The sequence below is a fragment of the Poecilia latipinna genome, unplaced genomic scaffold (genome assembly GCF_001443285.1).
Source record: "Poecilia latipinna isolate Pla-1442-1.1 unplaced genomic scaffold, P_latipinna-1.0 Scaffold792, whole genome shotgun sequence".
Classification (NCBI taxonomy): domain Eukaryota; kingdom Metazoa; phylum Chordata; class Actinopteri; order Cyprinodontiformes; family Poeciliidae; genus Poecilia; species Poecilia latipinna.
The window spans coordinates 282,624-303,996 of record NW_015113408.1 but is presented as its reverse complement, the minus strand read 5'-3'; the positions used below and the strand labels follow the sequence as shown (position 1 = coordinate 303,996).

General features: G+C 38.6%; 1 protein-coding gene across 8 annotated transcripts in view; it reads left to right on the top strand.

The window, feature by feature from the left end:
* Positions 1 to 21,373, top strand: part of LOC106956151 (neurexin-2-like) — a 133,729-nt gene that overhangs the window by 21,981 nt on the left and 90,375 nt on the right. For all 8 annotated transcript variants that reach the window (XM_015046783.1, XM_015046786.1, XM_015046782.1 and 5 more), the window contains 4 exons: positions 4,914 to 5,075; positions 17,072 to 17,501; positions 18,967 to 19,350; positions 20,209 to 20,412. In XM_015046783.1, coding sequence (XP_014902269.1) covers positions 4,914 to 5,075; positions 17,072 to 17,501; positions 18,967 to 19,350; positions 20,209 to 20,412 — 1,180 coding nt within the window. The remainder of the gene's footprint in view (positions 1 to 4,913; positions 5,076 to 17,071; positions 17,502 to 18,966; positions 19,351 to 20,208; positions 20,413 to 21,373) is intronic.

Below are 21,373 nucleotides of genomic sequence, written 5' to 3'. Positions count from 1 at the left end.
CTTGAACCTTTGCCGGATGTCTTCTGAGATGAAATTGTTGAGGATTTGGTTGGACTTTTCCCTTAAGGGTTTGATACTTTGACTTGAGACATAGGACTTAAGACTTGACATGAGCTTAAAATGGAAGGTTTATTACTTGAAAAGCTGATATTTAACTTTGATTCGGAAGCAATTTGAGACTGGATTTAGACTTGGAAAAAAGAAAAAAACATCTGAGACTTTAATTGGACTTAAAACAAAAGAGTCAGGTGTATTTTGACCTCTGAAACTTAACTTGATGATACACATTAATTTTGCTCCCCATTTTACTTTGTGACTAGTAGGTGAGGTGTATTTTGATCATTATTTTATAATTTATAATGAAATATATTGTCTTTTCATACTACACTTTCAATATTTTTTTTACCTCAAAGTCAATACAAACAAGCATAATTAAAAGAAAACAGCATCTCTCCATTCTAGGGGCTTACGCAAATGACTGACCTATAATGATAATAATGTTTATTATACTGCAGTAGTAATGGTTTTCCAGCAGTCTGCTCATTTTGCTACGTCTATCGTCTCTCAGATCGCCATATTTTTGTGTGCTTCAGTTTCACAAAGCACTATGAACTTGTTTTGGTATCTGCAGGCTCTGATGCAACACTGCAGCAGGATAAGTAAGTTAGACAAAAGCAGGATGGGCTTATTTAATGAATATAGCGACTATGTGTGTCCGGCATTGTTTTCCTGCATTGTTCTGCAGCCAAGTATTACTCAGCCTTAAATCTTATATATCTGAAATAATCTGGACAATGTGCTTATCTCCCAAATGTATTTAATAGTTTTTCTGTTCCCTTTAGTGCAATTGTTTTTCAAACCCACCAAATTTAAATAATTATAATGTAATGCACACTACTTGCTTGCAGTGAGAACTGTGCAAATAACTAGCCTTTGTTTCATCATGAGTAAATGGCAATAAAGGAACAAATATTTAAATACAGCGCCAATACTTTTTTCCAATCATTTTGTCTAATAACAGCAGCAATAATATATTAATAATTTTTATCATAATTATCTGTTTTATATTCATGTTTTCTATAACTTGGATTATCTACAACCTAAAACAGGGACTAACGCCTAAACCTACAGATTCATCCATCTGAGTTTGAGCTCTGTTTATATTCAGGTTTTTCTACCAAATAATTTTACCAGACAAAACATTATCAGACATTTTAAACTGTCCTCAGCCTCACAGTTAGCATCAGTAACAGCTAAGAGATTTTAGACCCTCTACATAAAATCAGAAAGTTTTATTTGGTTTATGGGTTTATGTTTTGAAAAAAGGCAATGTAAGCTAAGTGGCTATTTTTTATTCATACAGACATTTTTTTTTTTTTTCACATAAAAATCACATACAGTTAAATCCACATATTTTATCTATTAAAGTCCACTTGGGATTTTTTTTTTTACATAGAACATAATTTCATATAATTTCCAGTATTGTTGTAAATTGTACTAACTGTCTGTATACTTGTCTACATTGATTTAGCTCATGTCTGACAGTCAACTTTACTCATAGTTTCCAGGCGGCGCTTGACCTTTTCATTTCTGACTTAAAGGACTCAAAATTCATTGCAGTGCATCCATTTAAAATGTGTTAGAAAAAAAAGCCCTTCTTTGTTAGTCAAGAGCAGAAGGCTAAATCAATTCGGTCCTTTTTTTTATTTATTTAATTTATCTTAAATTCTAACTGTAAACTGTGTCACTCACTGACATTCTCTCTTTACTTAATATTTACTATAATGAATTTGCTTAAGACCTGCAGCAGATCTTACTGTGTAACTCCTCACACCACCCAAAGAAAAAAAAGGCCACATTTTCTGCCAGAAAAAGTCCAAGCTACATTAATGCCCTTAAATTTTTTGAGCATGCTATCTTCTTTGGCAATGGTGTTAATTGAGCCCTTGCAACGCGGGGCAATTCTGTTACAGTTGATAACATTGCTGGAGACTGCAGTAAAAAAATAAAAACAAGCCCAACACATTTGAATAATCCATACCCAACATAGCTGGTGATGAAATATAGTATTTTAAACATGGTTTTGTTTTAAAAAAAAAAAAAAAGTCAAATTTCTGCTTGCAGCAGTGACTGAATTTATGGCACTTTTGGATGAAATCCATATGTGAAGTACTGTCTGTGAGATGCAAAAAAAAAAAAAAACCTCCACGTAGTCTAACATGATGCATTTCTGAAAACAACAACAGAGCATCTACTCTCCTGGTGGTTTGTGTGCATAAATTATATAAGATTAACTCAGCTAAACATAATATATTCAATACACTCATAGCAATCTTTGTGATTGCCAGTTGTTTTTAACACAGCCAAATCTATTTTGTATCTAACCGTCTCATCATCACCACTATGCTCTGAACCCGTCATACAAAACCTGTGTGTGTTGCATCCTCCTCCACATCCATTTCCTTACCCTAGCTTCCAGAGGAGCAGCAATCCAATGTTAGCCACGTCACTTATGCTTTCAGGCATGCATTTGATCCCTGTGTAAATTGCTTTCCCTTCAGATAAGTTACCTCACTGACATGTAGATAGGGGGAACTGTTACTCCCGAGAGATTGTGGGTGGAACCATTTTATTAGATCTGGTGGTGCTTTTGAGGCTAGAATTTCTCCTATTACTTTCTTTACCTTTTTTTCCTGATTGGCAGTGTGTTTCAGTCATGGGCGAGCAGGGCTTGGTTCATCCTTAACCTTATTTTTTTCTGTTTGGATGCAACTCTGCTCACTCCACAGAGCATACCCAATGAAATTCTCCATGAGAGGTCAGTTTCAAGTTGTTGCCACCCAAATGCTGAAGCGTAGCCGTGGCTGTGTGTCTTAAATTAATCATGACCCAGTTCTACATGTCTCTCTGAATGCATTGATCCCACATCCCAGATATTCAGGCCAGTTCAGGTACTATCTGTGTGCTACACATGGTGTAATTTCATGCCACACAGTGGTCATGCCGGGTTATCATTATCAAGAGAAAAGGAGAGCAGCATCAATCAGTTTGTAGCCATGAAAGCTTGTTTTTCTACAGGTTCCTAATGTTACGTGTCATCAATTTGAAGCCTTTTCATTGTCTGCTGTCCAAGCCAATGACTTTCCGAAGACTTAGATGGACACAAATCAATATTGGATCTTGAATGAAGAATGACTTTTGTCCTATAGAGGTTAAAGCTGAGCATCCCGTCCCAGGTCGTCCTTTTGTCTATTGTCTTGTTTTCACATGACAGACACAAGCACTGAATAAATTTAGGTAAAATGTTAACCCCCTAGTGATCAAGTGTTATTTTTACAGTTTATTCAGAACCATTTCTACATTTACTATTTACAAATGTTGGTACTTCTAATAAAGATTTGCTAAAGAATTGAGTCTCTTTTTTTTTTTTTTGCAGGAGCGTGATCTTATGCTGAAAATTAAAAAAAAAAAATCCAACCTATAATTTGAGTACACTTAATTTGATAACCAAGTTTTTTTAGACAATTCAATATGAGAGCACTTAAACTTTGTTTTATTTTTATTTTTTTTACCATTCCTCTATGCACAATTTAACTACAGTAACTAAAGCTCGGATTTCCCTCTCATGTCGTCTTCAGATCATCCAGCAGCTTTTCTGCAGCATTTAGTTCTTAAAGAGTGAGAATGGGGTGCCATGTCTGTGTGGATTTGACCATATGTTGTGGATCATTATCCATCTGAAAGACCCACCAATGACACATTTTCGCTTCACTAGCAGAGGCCAACAGATTGTTTTTTAAATCTCCTGGTATTTCAAAGAGTTGATGCTCTCTAACAAGGTCCCCAGAAACAGGCCAACAATATCATGGCTCTCACCTCCTGTGTGGTTTGCACAAGTTCGTCTTTTGTCTCACATCAAATCTACTAGAAGTGCTTGTTGTCAAAAAAGTCTAATCTTATTGCAAACTCCATGTTTACATCTGAGATGGTAGGACTGAAAATGCCTACCATATGGAACAGTATTGTAATAAATATCACCAGTGCAAAAATATATGAAATATAACAATAATTCCTGTTTTAACAGGTGCTGTTGTAAATAAGATTCTTGTAGTGTGTATATGAAATATTTAGAGAAAAGGGAAATAAATCAGTCTTTAGGGCATCGAAATCTCAGTAAATTATGTACAACTAATCCAGTTTATTCGCACCTTTACCTCTTTGACACAATTCACTGGTCTGATTTTCCCTCTCAAAATTCATGAAATTATGTTGAATAACCTCAACCATTAGCAAAAAGAAAAAAAAAAAAAAAAAAAAAAAAAAGAGAGAGATTTCACAAGATTGTTACAGTGGACATTTCTATTTTTCACCTGGCACACATTTTACAAAAGAAAATTATGTTTGGTTAAAAATTCAGACAAAGAAATGGAAATTGTTTTGACATATTACTCTTAAGTGGGAGCTTTTACATCAGTGCAAGATTCTGTCTTAAGTGTAGGCTTATTGTCATGGCAACAAGCACATCGCTTTTACCTCCACAGCCCCGTTCAGCCGTTTCGTTTCCTTCTCTAGGTAGTGATGAAACTGATATGGAAATTATCTTGTCTTGTTTATGACGAAGCGCAGGTACCGCGGCTTCCTGGTATCTTTCATCTCAAATTAATTGAGCAAACTGTGGCATTCTGATCACTTTGGAGCTGAAGGAAAATTTATGGTGCATTGACTCCGCCGCCATCCGGCTCACATATCAGAAACGGGGATCAGCTGAGATTAGTGAACTCTTTAAAGCTGTTCTTGTAATTGCCTCCAAGAGCCAACATTAAGGCGAGCTCAGCCAGAATCAAGAAATGAGGCGTGAAATAATTAGGCCGGTTCTTTCTGTTTAGGCTCATAATCTCGGCTTGGTTTTGTAGGTGACGATCTTAGTGGACGGGATCCTCACCACCACCGGCTACACCCAGGAGGACTACACCATGCTGGGCTCTGATGATCTCTTCTACATCGGGGGGAGCCTGAACACAGCCGACCTGCCTGGCTCCCCGGTCAGCAACAACTTCATGGGCTGTCTGAAGGATGTGAGTACTACTTGACCCCTCGCTGTGGCCTGCAAATATTATCTGAACCTCCCCTGATAACAGCGCCCCACCCTGGAGCAGAGAGCAAAAAGCTCCTCTTGTGTTTGTACTGATGCTGCTGCTGTAGGGTGTTTGAAGGAGAAGCTTTCAGCTGAGAGGCAGCACTGTGCACTTATGGATTCCTCTGGGAAACCCTTTGAGAATGTTGAACTGATGTACATGAGAAACAATGCTATCTCATGTTCGGTCCCGACACACAGGACCAAACTCACTCGTCATCACTACTTCCACAGCTTTTTTTTCTGAAGCATTTTCACTCCAGCCTGCACTTGTCACATTGATTATCTAGAAGATCAAGCCGTGCACTTTGCATGAGAAGTAGCATACAGTGCTGCTGCCCTCCTACACATTTCTTTTGTTTTCACTCCCTTTGGCACATCATCAAACTGAATGTAATATTAGACAAATATAATCTGAGTAAGTACAAGCTGTGTTTTTCAATTTAATTTTTTTTTTCCAAACTAACCTGGTCATATGTGAATAAGTGTTTGCCCATTAAAGGCTGCCATCAAGAGTTAACTAGCAGGGACATGTCTGTGAATGAATTTTAGCTCATTCTTCTTTGCAGAAAGGTTTTCACTCATCACCATAAGAGGATGCCATAAGCAGCGTATTTGAAGTCATTTTAATTGGATGTAATTTTTTATTTAATTATTTTATTAAAGTTTTGAGTCTTTTACATGTAGACTTGTTGGCAGGCTTTGTGTCATTGCCATATTGCAAGACCCAAAATGTACTTCATTTTAAGCTCAGAAACTGATTGCTGGATCTTCTCCTGCACAATTTCCTGGTAGATGGCATAATTCAAGGAACCCATCAATTATGGTAAATCATGCAGGTCCTGCAAAGCAGCCCAAGACAACCACCACCGTGACTGTGCTTGTGATGTTCTTTATCTGAAATGATTGAGGAAGGATTTATGCAGGATGTAAACAGACTCACTACTCATGAAAAGTTCCTTGTTTCTCTCATTATTCCACTGAATAATATATTAAAAGTCTTAGGAATCATCAAGTTGGTTTTTGGGCAAATGTTACCCTAGCCTTTGTGTTATTTTCACCTTGGGACCTGGATGCCAGTTTGCTCAGTTTCTTTTGTGTTGTTGAACCAGGAACCCTGATCTTAACTGAGGAAAGTGAGGCATGCAGCGCTAAAGTTGTTCTGCGTCTCTTTTGTGGCCTCCTGCATGTGGAATACTTACACTCCTCTTTTGTAATGTGGACATTTTGGTGTCAAAATAATATAATAATGATAATAAATAATTTTGAGGCCACTCCTCAGAAGGTTCCCCAGTGTTCTATATTTTCATTTAATAATTCTCACTGTAGTTCAGTGAAATACCAAAGACTTCAAAAATGCCTTGTAACTCTTTGAAGAAATGGGTTTCTTTGTCTGATCTTAAAATGTGCTTAAGATTTGAAATGTGGATCTTGGAAGGTGTGTGTATGAAAATGAACATCCCGAAATCACATCAACAGCTGGACTTCAGTCCCACCATGTTGGGCGTTTTGGGTAACGCAAGAGATACATTAGTTTAAATAATCAATAGTAGAAAAGTGATTTAAATAGTCCACATTATTTAGACTAAAACAGACGCCAAGATTGTTATCAAAGTATCCTTGTAGATGAAATATCTGAAGCAGATGTTACAAATAAGGTTCTAACCTTATTGTCTTTTAATTCTACTAAAAATAAAAGACAGGTTTATAACTATTGATATTTAAAGGACTGTGACATGTATTGGCAGGTATATTGTCTAACAAGGGCATCTGAAAGGAAAGCACCTAAAAGATAAAACCTGGTGTTTTTGTGCAACCTAGAAAAAGCAGCAAATGTTGGTTTCCTAAAAGAAACTTAACAGACTGCCTTATTCTTTAGGAAACAATGACGAGCTGTGACCATCGTTTTATTAGGGTCAATGCCCAACTACAAATAACCTGACTTCTCTCAGCCTTCAACGTCATAGATAAATGAATTATTTCATTATATAAATTGCTGTTAAACTCTGCTCCCAATCCCTATTAAATCCTGCTGCAGGGGATGCATCAGAGAGTGCACCAGGAATAGAACAGACACATCATTCAGACATAGGATACATAAAATGCACAAGGCAAATAGAGTGGAAATAACCTGATTAGGCTACATGCAGTAACAGCAGTGGCAGGTTGGAAGGAAGTTTAACCAGCTGCTGCTTCATTATGCATGAAAGCAAACGCTTGGCAGTTATTTTTCTGTAACTTCTTAGGGTTTTTATAGCCTGCCAAATTGTGCAATCATGAAATCATGTATCATATAAGATGACATGTCTGTAATGGGGAAGTGGAAACGTTGAAATACAAAAAAAAGGTGTGTATGAAATCTTTTGGCACATGAATATGATATCTGTTTTAGTTGGATGGTATGTACAGTAACTAAGTATTTTAATAGCTAACGACTGCACTTTCAGGAGGCCAGATAGAGAAAATGCATTCTCTAAACAAGGACTCAAAAAAGTAAGAAAAACCCATGAAATTATGCTAACCTTTTCAATGTATTTACACAGATTTGAACTTCTTAGAAACTGTAATAAAAATGGTTTCACTTAAGTAAATAAGTGGTAAATAACAGTGTTAGCACAAGTTAAATTTCTAAAGGTGTCATATACAGGATCATTCACAATTATTGAAAAGCCAGGCAGCCCACCAGGCTTGTAATACTTTTTTGGGGGGGGGCGGGACTAATCATAGCTTACACAGAAGACAAAACTGTCTTTAATGTTTCTGTTCAACAAAACTTTGTTAAAGGACGTTCTTCAGACAAAGTCACTGGTTCTTATTCCGGCCACTTCGCAGTTCTGCAAAGAAATGAATAAGTCAATAAAAAGTGCGTCATTCTTCAAATTAAACGTTCCTGGAAACTCTGCAAGTCATTATTATATTTGAACAGTTGGAGAAACTTTAACTGCTTTTGTTATAAAATAATGGTGTATATAAGGACTGATATACTAAAGTGGGAGGGATTTGTGATGATGGAAAAGAGTCAGGAAGATGTGAGTTAAATGTAATCAATATCGTCATTGAAATTCAAGTTTTTCTGATATGATGAAGCCAACACTTGCAGCCCACACAACAAAACACAACCATTTTATTCAAACAAACATTTCCAGACTAGTAATACCCACACACCAATAACCTTTTGTTCAGTTTGCCCAATTAAATATTCAAAGATCGTCTTGATGGGGTCTTTTGCATCTTCTAAATAGATTGTGAGCATCATAACTTGTGGAGTTGCTTCTGTAACCACAGCATCAACCATTTTCTCATCATAATTGATAATTGCAGTAGTGGCCAGGACTCATAAAGTTATTTTCAGCCTCAACAGTTTGCATGTACACGCTTTAATCTGCAATATGATCTGGTTAATAAAATGCAAAGACAGAAACTAGAGTTTGATCATTTCAATTAGGTTAGTTTACAAATGTTCTTCACATTCACGGTTCCACAACACATTAGACTTTAATGACTAGATAATCACCTCACTCTTGGGTGCTGTTCATTGACCTGAAAAGCACCAATGAAAGAACTTTAAATAAATAGTGGAAGACTGCAGATTGAAGCCAAATGTGAAAGCAGAAATGTGTTTGCTTTTAAGGAAGGACAGATAATCAGCCCTTTTTTGTTCTAACATTCCAACTTAGACATTTTTCATTTTGAGCATGTTTGTACTTGACCTAAGTATTGCTGCTTTCAACGCTGAACAAACATGTTTGCTTCCTGAGAAGGATCAACACCTTTTGTATAGATTCCTTTTCTCAGATCTATTCTCGGCTGCTGAACATGCTGCTCCTGACCGAAGTTCGGGACACGCCATACGAGGTTTCACTGTCTTCACAAAATTTTGAAAAATATAGGTGTTCACGCCAACACACTGGTTTTTTATTTTAAGACTGATAGATTGAGGATCACATACTTATCGACTGGACCTGGTCAGGGTTCACAGACTACAGTATTTACGAAGCCAATTAAAGTCAGCTGAGCCCATAAAACTCACAGCAAGGACTAAGAATTGAAGGAGCAGTTTGAAGTTTGTATTATCCTCGGTGCTGATTTGTGGTTATGATCGTATTGTTGCATCCGGAACGGTCTGAACAAACTAAAACGTGTTTGTTTGACTTCGACTGAGGTCGGCGGGTTCTCCTCAGACATGTGCAGGCTCCAGTTTTCACCCCATCTCACACTAAGATTTTCATTCTGACTCACCCTGCCAACTGTCCACAACTTGTGCAGCCTGGCGCCAATTTGCCTGACTGGGAATTGGGGGTAAATTTGGGCAAAAACCTCATGTCGTATGACCCGAGCTTAATGTGTCTATCACAGAAGATTGTTGGTCTAATTTGCAAGGCAATTCTATTTTTTTTTTCGTATTTAGACCCTCATGAGGTCATTAGCATCTTGAAAGAAAGTTATTAACCCTCTTGGTCATCATGTAAGTCATCTGAAACTCATGTAACACACTGCTTTTAAACAGATGGCAATGCTGTTCTGCTTGTGTCTGGCGTCTTATAAATGTTTTTACCTTTAAGAACAAAATTCTGATGGCTTTCAGAAACAAAAACAGTCTGAGACAACAGATGAGATCATCTTTTTGAAGCAATTCCAAGAGATGACATTCAAGTAAATATAAAGCGAATATGTGGATTTAAATCATTGATGCGAAGAGTCTACATCTACACATCACGGTACAATACAGAAATGCTCCTCAGGTGTAAACCTGCAAAACTCGGATAAGAATTGCTCCTTTGAGAACATTAAAGTCCACATTTTGGACAGAGGAAAAGGAAAGACTTATAAAAAGGTGACATCTTGAATCTTCGGCATTTTAAATTGAAAGAGAGTAATTGTGGCCTAAAGTATCCACTAGTAATGTATGGTAGTAACGTATGTAGTGATTTGCACTGTTTTAAAGCTTGTTTCAGTGATTTGTTAGTCAAGTTAGTGTGTCAAACACACAACTAACCTCAGACCAAACCTGAACATTTAATGGATTTGTGAACACACTTGTCACTTCCAAACTGAGAAGAAGATAAGAAACAGTCTTTAGGTGACAACAGAGGAAACCTTTCAGGGTGATTAAACACCTGGGGTGTTTAATCTGTTTAAAATGAATTCAGGTTTGTTTCCCTTCTTGGTACAGTCAATTATGAGCAGATGTGAACGTAGAAATCACTCTTTTGTGCAGACCAAAACAAGAGACCAAAATGGAAAAAAGTGGTCTTGGTACAGTTCCAAACAAACTTTGAAGCAGATAATCTGTATATGATCCAAACACAATTCAGTAAAGCTGTATGCTGGATTCTTGTTCCAAACACCTTCCCATACCCAGATTTGCACTGCATTGTGGGTCTCATTAGAGTAAACTAAGTAATAACCTATATTCTTTTCAAAAAGCATAAAGGTCTATCCATTTTGCAACCTGTCTTCTCTAAATCCTATGTTTTACTTCTCAGATAGTCTTTTCCTGAAATAGCAACCAGAATGTAATACATTTCAAATCTCAGTGTTTATTGCTAACATCTGATTCCTGTATTTACATTTTCTACTTTGGCCTTTGACACAATAAGCAGTCAGAACATGTTTGTGTGATTTGTAGTGACGGCTTTTGGTTTGCTTGGAGTTTTGAAAAGAAACCAACCAACTGGGAAAAGTTAAAGGTAACAAACTCATCAGCTAATTTGGACTAAAATAAATAAATTATATGAAAATACCCGTAACTGAAATACTGGGAAGAAGAGTAGGAAAAAAACAATAGCTAAGCAAAGAAGTACTGAGACAGGGGTACTTTCTATGGGACACTCAAACTTTCTAGTCATGATAGCTCAGTCAGTGGCTTAATCCAGGAAAATTACACAGTGAAATGTTGAAGCATTGAGTCTGGAGTACTTTCTATGGTAGAGAGAGGCATTGGGAACACAAACATTTAATGGCAGCAATAGAGCTAATAATAGCATAATCTAAAAGAACACAATGTTGAACATAGAAACATTGAATTAGGAGTACTTTTAATGGAGAGCAGAAGCAGGGCCTCAGCCACAAAGCTAAAAACAAGGCAGTAATCACAAACAGCATATAAATGCAGCATTTTTTTCATGTTAGGATGCTATTTTCCATTTTCTAGCTGACTTTATTCACATACATGTATATTTACAGCCAACTAAATCCAAATGGATTGTATAATTGGTATAATTTCTTATTAAAGTATGTAAGATGGACATTTTTAAAGCACATCTGTAGAAAGGCTTTCAGTTCAGTGTTTACATAATTACTTTGCCATCTGCATGCAGCGAAATGAAAACGAGATGTTATTTATGGACAGGTTATTGTTCCGGCATCACTGCCAATGCTCCAACCTCCGCTCTGTGGGCGGTGTGGCTGTTGGTGGTGTTTAGACCTACTACTGCTGTGGATAATCACACAGATGTACTGTAGGCATGCAGCGGGAGCAATATGGCAGGCAGGAGAGAGATAGTCATGAAGATGGGCTGACATATCTCAGAAATCCTAAATTGTGGGAGTTGTGGGAGAAGCGGAGGTGATGAAATGGGATCAGCTCTCCAGACAGTCCCGCCGCCTGGTGCAGAGACATGTCTGTCCAGGCCAAAGGTCCCGAGGTCGGTGATAAACGAGAGGAGCAGAGTGGACGTAGTTCAGACAAGATATTAATCTTAATCCACGAGGAGAGAGAAAAACCTGCAGCGAGGAAAATATTTATTGTGTAAGCACCACATCTATTTAAGGAGTCTTATTTCACTGACTCTAGAGAGTATGCGCCATGACTAATCTCTCCAGACGTTGCACAATAACAGATGTGAATGGAGCTTGGCAGGCCATCGGGATCATCAGGTGTGAGGAAAATAATGGCGACTTTCACATGAAGGTCACAACTACAGCGACAAACAAGGAAAGGCAGGTTTGTCTTTGAAGTCGAGAGTTTGCTGCGCGCACCCGAGGGATATTCCACACTACTTCATTAGGTTCCTGTATTTTACCACTTCAAAGATGGGACCCAATTTAGTCATGAAGACAGTTGTTAGCAGTAGAGAGGGTCATTTTCAAAGTGATGTTACTCTTCACATCTTGAGCAGTAATGACACAACGGCTTTGTCGGATGACTCTAAAGAAGCTTTATTCTTGTGTTTTGGGATACTCTATAATCCAACTAACACACAGTGAGCATCTGAATCTGTGAAATAGGATTCCACTCACTGTATTGTCCTTTGGCTTATATAATAGTTCTGCAGAGGTCATAGCGCCTCTTTTTCGTGGCCATCTGTGCCTTCTAACACGCTGTTTCCTCTTTGTAAAAATGGCCGTCTTGACTGGATTCCCCTTTTAGAGTTTGCCCGTTTCATTCATTTCTCAACGGTCAGTTTCAGCATCTGATTTCACCGTCTAATTAGTCACACCGAGGCAGTGTAAAGTGTGATATTGGCTTACACAGGCTCCAGGCTCTGCTGTTAGTCCTGTGTGCAGTGTGGTGTGTCACCTTAGGCGGCGGCTGGTGGTAGAGTGAGGTGGCAGATAACAGTGGGGCGACTTACAACTGATACAAAATGAGACAAGGGTTGCTGTGTCTTGTGAATATTGATGAAGCCAGAGCGAAAGCCAAAAATAACACAGTAACATAAAGAAACCCACAGGCATTCTTTCAATGTACGCCTCGACTTCTGGTATCGGATCAAGATTGATTGATTTAGATTGTTTTGTATTATAGTCAGTCAAAAATGACCTTGTAAAAAAAAATATTCGCTCCCCAGAGTGCCCCTTTTTACATTTAGTCACGTTGCAAACATAAAATTTCGTGGGATTTTATGCAACAAACCGCATTATTGTGAAGGGGAAGGACAAGAGTACATTGTTAACAAAAAAAAAAAAACTTGAAACAAATTTCCACCCTTGCCACAGTTCCTCCTTTGGATCTGGACTTTGATTGGGCCATTTTGATTCTTAATCTGAATCTCTCCACTCCAAAACTATCCGGCAGCTTTGTATTTTGAAAAATAAATTTGATATACTCGTTTAAGCTGCTGTTTACTCTTTATTTCAGTAGTTTTATGTCATATTTAACGTTAGCTTTGTATTAGTTCTGTTATTTTTCTACTGGCAGGTTGCAGGTTCGAATCTGTGCTTTGCAGGTATTTGTCTGTGATATTTGTCCTCCTTACACCTACATGGCTTTTCTGTTGGTACTCCAGGCTTCTCCCACAGTACAAAATCACATTAGGTTGACTGATTCAAAAAAAATTGACATAATGAGCCAGAATGAGTGTGCATCACGGTTTTGTGTATCTCAATGTTGGCCCTGTGTTGTATTGGCGTCCTGTCCCAAGTGTTGCCCACAGACAGCCAGTATAGGTTCCAGCTCCCCACAAGCTTAAACCAAGAAGGACCAAGAAGGTGTGAATACATAGAGGAATCTATTCTCCGACCTTCATCTGATTTGAGATTGTTTGTGCTTGTGCGCCTGAATTAATTACATTTTATAGACTGTTTTTTTCTGTTTTTTTCTTTTTAGATTCAATTCCTATGTCTTTGAGTAGCTGAGACCAATTAACAAACACCTAAGGACTCTCACTGAAAGGTGTTAAGTCATTGTGAAAATCAGCAAATTTCTTTTGCCGACAAATTCGTTTGCTTAATTATCTCCTTTAAATTTGTACGATGTGCACTTTCAGAAAATACTCTTCAAAAGACAGCTTCTTATCTTGCCATGTATGTTGTCATATCTGAAAATGGGTTTTACATAATGTCCACAGATACAAAAAAATAAAAAAAATCACTATGTCCCGTTGCATAGACAGCGTTATACGTTTGGAAACGAGACGAAAAGTAAAAGGAGACGATAATAGAAAAGGAAAAGTAATATAGTCCTTTTGCTGTAACATCATGTACACTTTAAACCTTTCATCGCAATACTGACAGACTATATTAAAGGGCCCAGAATACACATGCATAATGCGACCAAATTTTTCCACATTTTGAAAAAATATCAGTGGCTGCCTGGCTTAGCTGGAGATCATGTTTCATGTACAACAGTATCAAATGTGTAGGAAGGTGATGCTGAATGTTATTTACTTAAAGCAGCATGTCTCTTCAACCCATGGAAACACAAAGCCTATGTGCAATAGTGTGACGGGGTTTAACAGAACAATAGTTTAAAGCAGGAGGCCCTGGACTCAGACTTCAAGACCATTTATGTATTTAAAAAGGGAACATGTAAGCATTCTTTTTATTGCTAAATGTCTCTTTTTTTGGCCAGAAAATGTATATACACCATATTGCCAAAGTTGCGAGCTCATTCAATCAGATCATTACATTCAGGACTTCCAGTTACCTCAATGGCCACAGGTATATAAAATCTTGCACCTTGCCATGCAGACAGAAGGAAATAGTTGTGAAAAGATGGGTCACCCTAGAGGAGTGACCCACCTGTGCAAGTAGTCCAGCTGTGAACATTTATAAGTAGTTTTTATTCAACAGTTGACTGCTTCACTAAAGTGGAAGTTATAGGGATCAACAGCAACTCAGCCACAAAGTGGTTGGCCACATTAAATCATTGAGTGGGGTGAGCAGGTGCTGAGGTGCACAGTGCATAGAGGTCACCAAGTTTCTGCAATAGCTGCAGACCTCCAATAGAAATGAAAGAAGTTTGGCTGCATTTAAGCCTTACATCACCAAGTACAATTCAAAACATTTAGTGCAGAGGTGTAAAGCACATGGCAACAGTGAAGAAGTTTTCTCTGAAGTGACAAAATGTTTGGTAACTCAGTTGACCAATCTGGGTTAAGCATTGCCAGGAGAACAACACTTGCCTGACTTCATTGTCAAATGTAACGTTTAATGCAGACAGGATAATGGGGTGGGCTATTTTTAAGGAATTGAGACTTTGGATCTAGAGAAAAGAACTCTTAATTATTCCAAATACCAATATATTTTTGGTAATATTATGCTCTAGACCATTTGGGGTCCGTTTAATCCCCCATTCCTGTTTCAAGGAAAGCATAACATTTGGTGTAGAAGAACTTCAGACCTCCTGGTAGAAGTAGAGTGTAGACTGTGAGCCAGGTCATCTTGTCCAACACCAGTGTTTGACCCCTTTAGTTTCTGAATGACCAGAAACTAAACAGCTTGATAAACCTTGGGGAGAACCTTCCTAGACGTGTTGATGGGCCGACATCTTAGTAACACCTGGATTAAGAATCAAAGGCAGATAAAAAAAAAATACTCAGATACAGCTCTGGAAAAAATGAAGAGTCTACTGCACTGAACCTCACTGAAAACCTCCTGGTTATTCCACCAAATACTGATTTCTGAACTATTCCCGAGTTAAGACATTAGTATTGTTGTTTCTAAATGAATATGAACTTGATTTCTTAGTGTTATTTGAGGTCTGAAAGCACTGCATCTCTTTTGTTATTTTGACCATTTCTCATTTTCTTGTAATAAATACAAAATCTTTGCTTGGATTTTCAGCAACATGTTGTTACTAGTTCATAGAATAAAAGAACAATGTTCATTTTACTCAAACATATACCTATAAAACGTAAAATCAGAGATCATTTTAAATGGCCTCTTTATTTTTTTTTTCCAGAGCTGTATATAAAGTGTATCTCATGTTGCAAAGAATGATGTAACATTTTGCAAGCTGAAAATTAACTAGCGTTGGAAGCCGTGTAATTTTTTCTGTGAAGTAAAAAAGTTTAATTCTTCTCTCAGTGTAGAAAATGAGATATTTAAATTTATTTAAAATAAAATAGTCCAGTAAGAAAATTTCTGTACTTACTTTTGTTACAATTTACTGTCAGTAGAATGAAAGTTAACATTGCAAAATTATGCATTTTGTTTCAAGACCATGCAACAAAACAATTATTCAGATTTTAGGTCATTTGGATGTGACCTTTGACACAGAGTATGATTTTAACAGCTCATGCTTTCCTCAGAGGTCTATCTAAGTGCTGTAGCTCTATGTAATAAACCATCTGGTGTATCAGAGCCGGCCCTCACTTGTAATGTCTGATTTCACAAAACTGTATCGCAACAACCCAATGTGAGAGAAGATGGTTGGAAAATAGCTGTCTCCTGTGTCTATGTTTAACGTGTTGTCTGTGGATTTGGTTGAATGCATAACATTTTGGTTTTGCCCTTTTGAAATCTTGTTTTTCTAATTTTCTTCTTCTGCATCTGTGACATCAATTTTATCTGAACTGATGTTTTTCAGTTAGACACTTAAAACACATATTTTCGGTCACTCTGGATATTGATTTTTTTTGTGTGTGTGTGTGACTGTGACAGCCTGATTTTGTTTGTTTGTTTGTTTTTTTTATCTGCTCTGGCATAAACCAACTCAAGCATATTTCTTCAAAATGTACACATTTCATCAACATCCCAGTGTAAATCAATTTTTCCAGTTTCAGAGTCCTTGCAGCTCTGCTTTGATCCTGTTTGATAGCACTGTGTGGTGCAGCACTTTCTAGGTGATAAAAACAGGCAAATTAATACATGATGCAAGGTCTCATTGGGAAGAAAAAATAATGTCTGGTTTCACAAATAATTTTTAAAGCTTTCAGCTGATGAGTTTAATAAATCGTACAATCTGTTCAGTGCTCCTCTGTCAATGCACTGACACACAAACCATCTCAGCGAGGGTAAATGCGTGATTTTTTTTTTTTTAGATTACTGCACTAAGTGGTCATAATTCCATCTAATGAAAATTTGCCTGTTTATTTGAGCTCAGGGATCACTCAACACGCTGTCTGCTGTGTACCCTCGTAAATGCTGCTGTGCCATATTGATTCCTGGATTTATTGATGAGCAGTATTCAAGCTCGACACCAAATGTCCCCCCCCCCCATCCCCCCTCTCCTGGCTGTCATCTCACTACGACATCTCTCTCATTTATTAGGTGGTCTACAGGAATAATGAGTTCAGACTGGAACTGTCACGGCTGGCTGAGCAGCGGGACCCCAAGATCAGTATCCATGGCGACCTGATATTCAGCTGTGAAAACGTGGAAGCTCTGGAGCCGGTCACCTTCGACACGCCGTCTGCCTACCTGACATTGCCCAGGTGGAACACAAAGAAGACCGGCGCCATATCTTTCGACTTCCGCACCACAGAGCCCAGCGGCCTGCTGCTGTTCAGCCACGGCAGCCAGCAGGGAGAGCTGCCCGACAGGAAGCCCCGCGCAGACTTCTTCGCCATAGAGCTGCTGGAGGGATTTCTCTACCTGGCCATGGACATGGGCTCCGGCAGCATCAAGATTAAAGCCAGCAACAAGAGGCTGGACGACGGCGAGTGGTGGCATGTGGACTTCCAGAGAAAGGGGCGCAATGGTGAGACAATGTCGTGCATTTGTGAAGGCGAGGGGTGGAGTTGGGGAGCCTTCTGTCTGCTTCTGTGTCTCCAATTTTAGCTGTTGAGCATAAAGGCCTCCAAGCTGTGAAATTGCCATATGCCAGCATGGATACGGTGACATCCGCACGTTCCTGCTGCTTTTTATTCACTGCAGTGAAACAGGCGCACATATTAGGTTTTAATTATGATGATATTTTTTGGGATGGTGTAATCTCGAAGTGACATTTTGAAATTTGTGTTAACCTATTTCACAAGTGGCCAATTACAGTTACCTAGTTCAAATGAAACAGTTAAATGGCTGCTGTATTTGAGTAATGAAAATGTCTTATTAGCAGAATCCAAATGAGACTCACTGATCTTTTCATTTTTATTCCTGTTATGCATAAGTGAGAAGTTCCCATATTGGTTGAAGATTTTTTTTTTTTAAAACCACAGTTTTCATTATAGTTTTGTCGAGGTTCTTATATTTTAGACCAACACAAATTACCACATGGTTTTCAAAAGATGTTCTTTCCTTTTGAAAACTATTGAAAGCAAAGGATCATGGCATGCATTTGTCTTCATTTCCTCTAAGTCAATATTTTATAGAGCCGTCTTTCACTGCAGTTACATCTTCTGATCTTTTGGGAATTGATTCTTTCAGCTTGGCGCATGCAAATTCTGTGCAAAATCACTAAGGCTCATTCAGACTGAGTGGAGAGCAAGTTCTGCCACAAATTCACAAATGGGTTGAGGTCTTGATTTGACTTGGCTTGGTTATTCTACTGCATGAATATGAACAGCCTGTTGTAGCTGTGGCTGTAGGTTTTGGGAAGTTTTCTGCTAGAAAATTCAATTTTAATCTCAACTCTTTTTCAGTCTAACATTTTTTTCTGTTATTAACAGATTGCCCCAAATGAGCTATGGATCTCTGCAGCTCCTCCAGTGTTACCATAAGCTTCTTGGCTGCTGCTTTTTATTGTTACTGAGTTAAAATCATAAACAGAGTTTAATAATTTAATAATTTGGTGACTTCTAACAGTCTGCCAATGTTGAAAACGGAGTAATTTGTAAAAATTAAATAAATAAAACCATGTGTCCTTTTCTTTTCACTTCACAACTATCTGGACTTTAGTGTTGATCAATTACATGGAAACAATTTAATTACATACATTTTTAAAATAAGACAAAGCTCAAGAGCACTGAATACGTTTATGAGCAAAATGTGGATATCTAATTTGAACTTTTATTCAAATTTTAAGCTCTTAAACTCTGGTAGAGCAATGTCTTCATGTGGATCCTTCAAAATTAGCGAGTTGGTTCCCATTACCGCAGCCTTATACTTTGTTTATGCATATCACTCAGCACAACCCACACACAGCTGCTGTTTCCCTTTTTCTTTTCCAAAGCAACAAAACCCTTCTTCGAGTTCAAATTGATTCAGTGTTAATGTCCACCCCACAGGCTTCATCTCGGTGAACAGCCAGAGCATCCCCTTCACCGCCAATGAGGGCAGCGAGATCCTTGACCTGGATGGAGACATGTACCTGGGAGGTTTACCTGAAGATCGACAAGCCCTCATTCTGCCGCCTGAGGTGTGGACGGCCTCCCTTGGCCTCGGCTTCGTGGGCTGCGTGAGGGACCTGTTCATCGATGGCCAGAGCCGCAACCTGTGGAGGCTGGCCGAGGTGCAGAGCGCCGCGGGTGTCAGCAGTTTCTGTACGAGGGAGACTCATCTGAGGTGCTCCAGAGACACGTGCGCCAATGGGGGACACTGCAGAGAGGGCTGGAACCGGCATGTTTGCGACTGCGGCGGCACGGGCTACGTGGGCCCCAGCTGTGAGAAGGGTAAGAGTCTCTGGAAGGGATGATGGTGGCGGTCCGTGGAGGGGACAAGTGATTTTAAAATGCTGCAGGGATGCTTTTAGCACACTTTGGGTTGTATTTTATTTATTAGGCGAGGTGTAAAAAGTGACTGCACAGACAGGAATAATGTTATCATCTGACCTAATATCCCAGGCCTCCACAGAAATTTAATTTGTGGTTGCAAGAGGGATCATTCTTTAGATTCTCATATGTATTTAAATGAGTTCCATGATCTCACCTCCAAATATTGCTTTATGTTTCGAAAGCAATTTGGTGAAAATTACAGCACAATGGAAAAACAATATGTTTTATTTAAGGCCTTCTGAAGTAAATAGCAGTATTTCCCCACAGTCGAGTAGTTTATTAATGAATTGTCCGTGTTGTGCGGGTCCGTGTGTGTGTGTGTGTGTTGTGCGTTTCATTAGGGATGCACTGGTGCTTGGGCAGAGTCATTCGCCCTGAATCACTTTGCATTATCCATGCAGATGGTTTTCTCACGGAGAGGCCAAATTACGCAGATCCATTGGCAGCTAATAATATGACGAATGTATGAAAATCCCTCCTGTATTGCACTGGGATGGGAATAAATCCTTCGGAAATTTAATTGCCGCTGCATTTCTCACCCCCTGCCTTCATCTGCTCCAGGCTTTTTCTGCCATCTGGTGCGGCTGATGAAAACTGCAATCTAAAACTATATCATTCTGTCCCCAAGATTGTCTCAACAGGGGGTTCAGGTTTTCTTTCATAAATGCTCTTTAGTTTTTTTTGTTTGTTTGTTTGTTTTTTAATATTTATTGATTTCAGTGTCCATTAAGACGCCCTTGTTCCCATTTTGCACAGAGGCCACAGCAGTGAGCTATGATGGCAGCATGTATCTGAAGGTGGTGCTGCCGAGGACGCTGCACACAGAGGCCGAGGACGTGTCCCTGCGGTTCATGTCCCAGAGGGCCTTTGGTTTGCTGATGGCCACCACATCTCAGCAGTCAGCGGACACCCTACGCGTGGAGCTGGACGGAGGCAGAGTCAAACTCACTGTCAACCTGGGTAAAGCTGCTGCAGCAAATTTAAGCAGATCATTCCACCTGACCTATTAGGACGTGTCACCTAGACAAATGAAATTTGTTTAGTTAGACTTTCTTCCATTCACATCTTCATGCACAATAACCACAGTTGTCTAAAAGGATAAACACATCCCCTGTGTGTCTGTTGGAGCTTGAAATCGTTTTAATGTTGAATTTGACCAGAAATCTGAACCACTGAAGCAGAAAACTCTTGCTATGATCATTCACACCTAACAATAAAAATCTTATTTTGAAACTCTTGAGGCGTTTAGTTATGTAGCAAAAGTTGTAAGTGACCCATAAGTTGTTTTTAGTGACTTATGGGTTAAGTCACTAAATATCTTAACCCATAAAAAGGCACAGCCATACAGAGTAAGTATTGTTTCTTTACTGCATAAATTTATTTAAATAAAAATAAAAAAAAAGGTTTTTTTTTTTGCTGGAAAAGGGAAATTCAGTAGAGTTGGGCATTTGAATATATTTAATGCAAATAATTAATGTAGGTATGCAGATTAACAAAATCGTGCATAACTGGGTATAATCTGCACCCCTAGATGGTGCTTCTAATATAACTTTGTGTAGAATATGCATCAGCAGGCATTAGTGGTGTACAAACAGTACCTTCCTCTGTGATAGCCAACAGGTAATCATGATTAAGCATCCTGCCATAGACCTCAGCCTCTTATTTGAAAATAGAGCTTTTTACAGTACACTATCACAGTGGATGAGAGTGAGACAGACAGACAGACAGACAGACAGACAGACAGACAGACAGACAGACAGACAGACAGACAGACAGACAGACAGACAGACAGACAGAGCTATTGTTGGTATTTATACAGTCTTGGAGTGATTTTGGTAGGCCAGTCTGCAATTGTCCTATGATTTCTCCATTTCGGATAATGACTCTCATTGTGTTTTGCCGTAGTCCCAAAGTCTTAGAC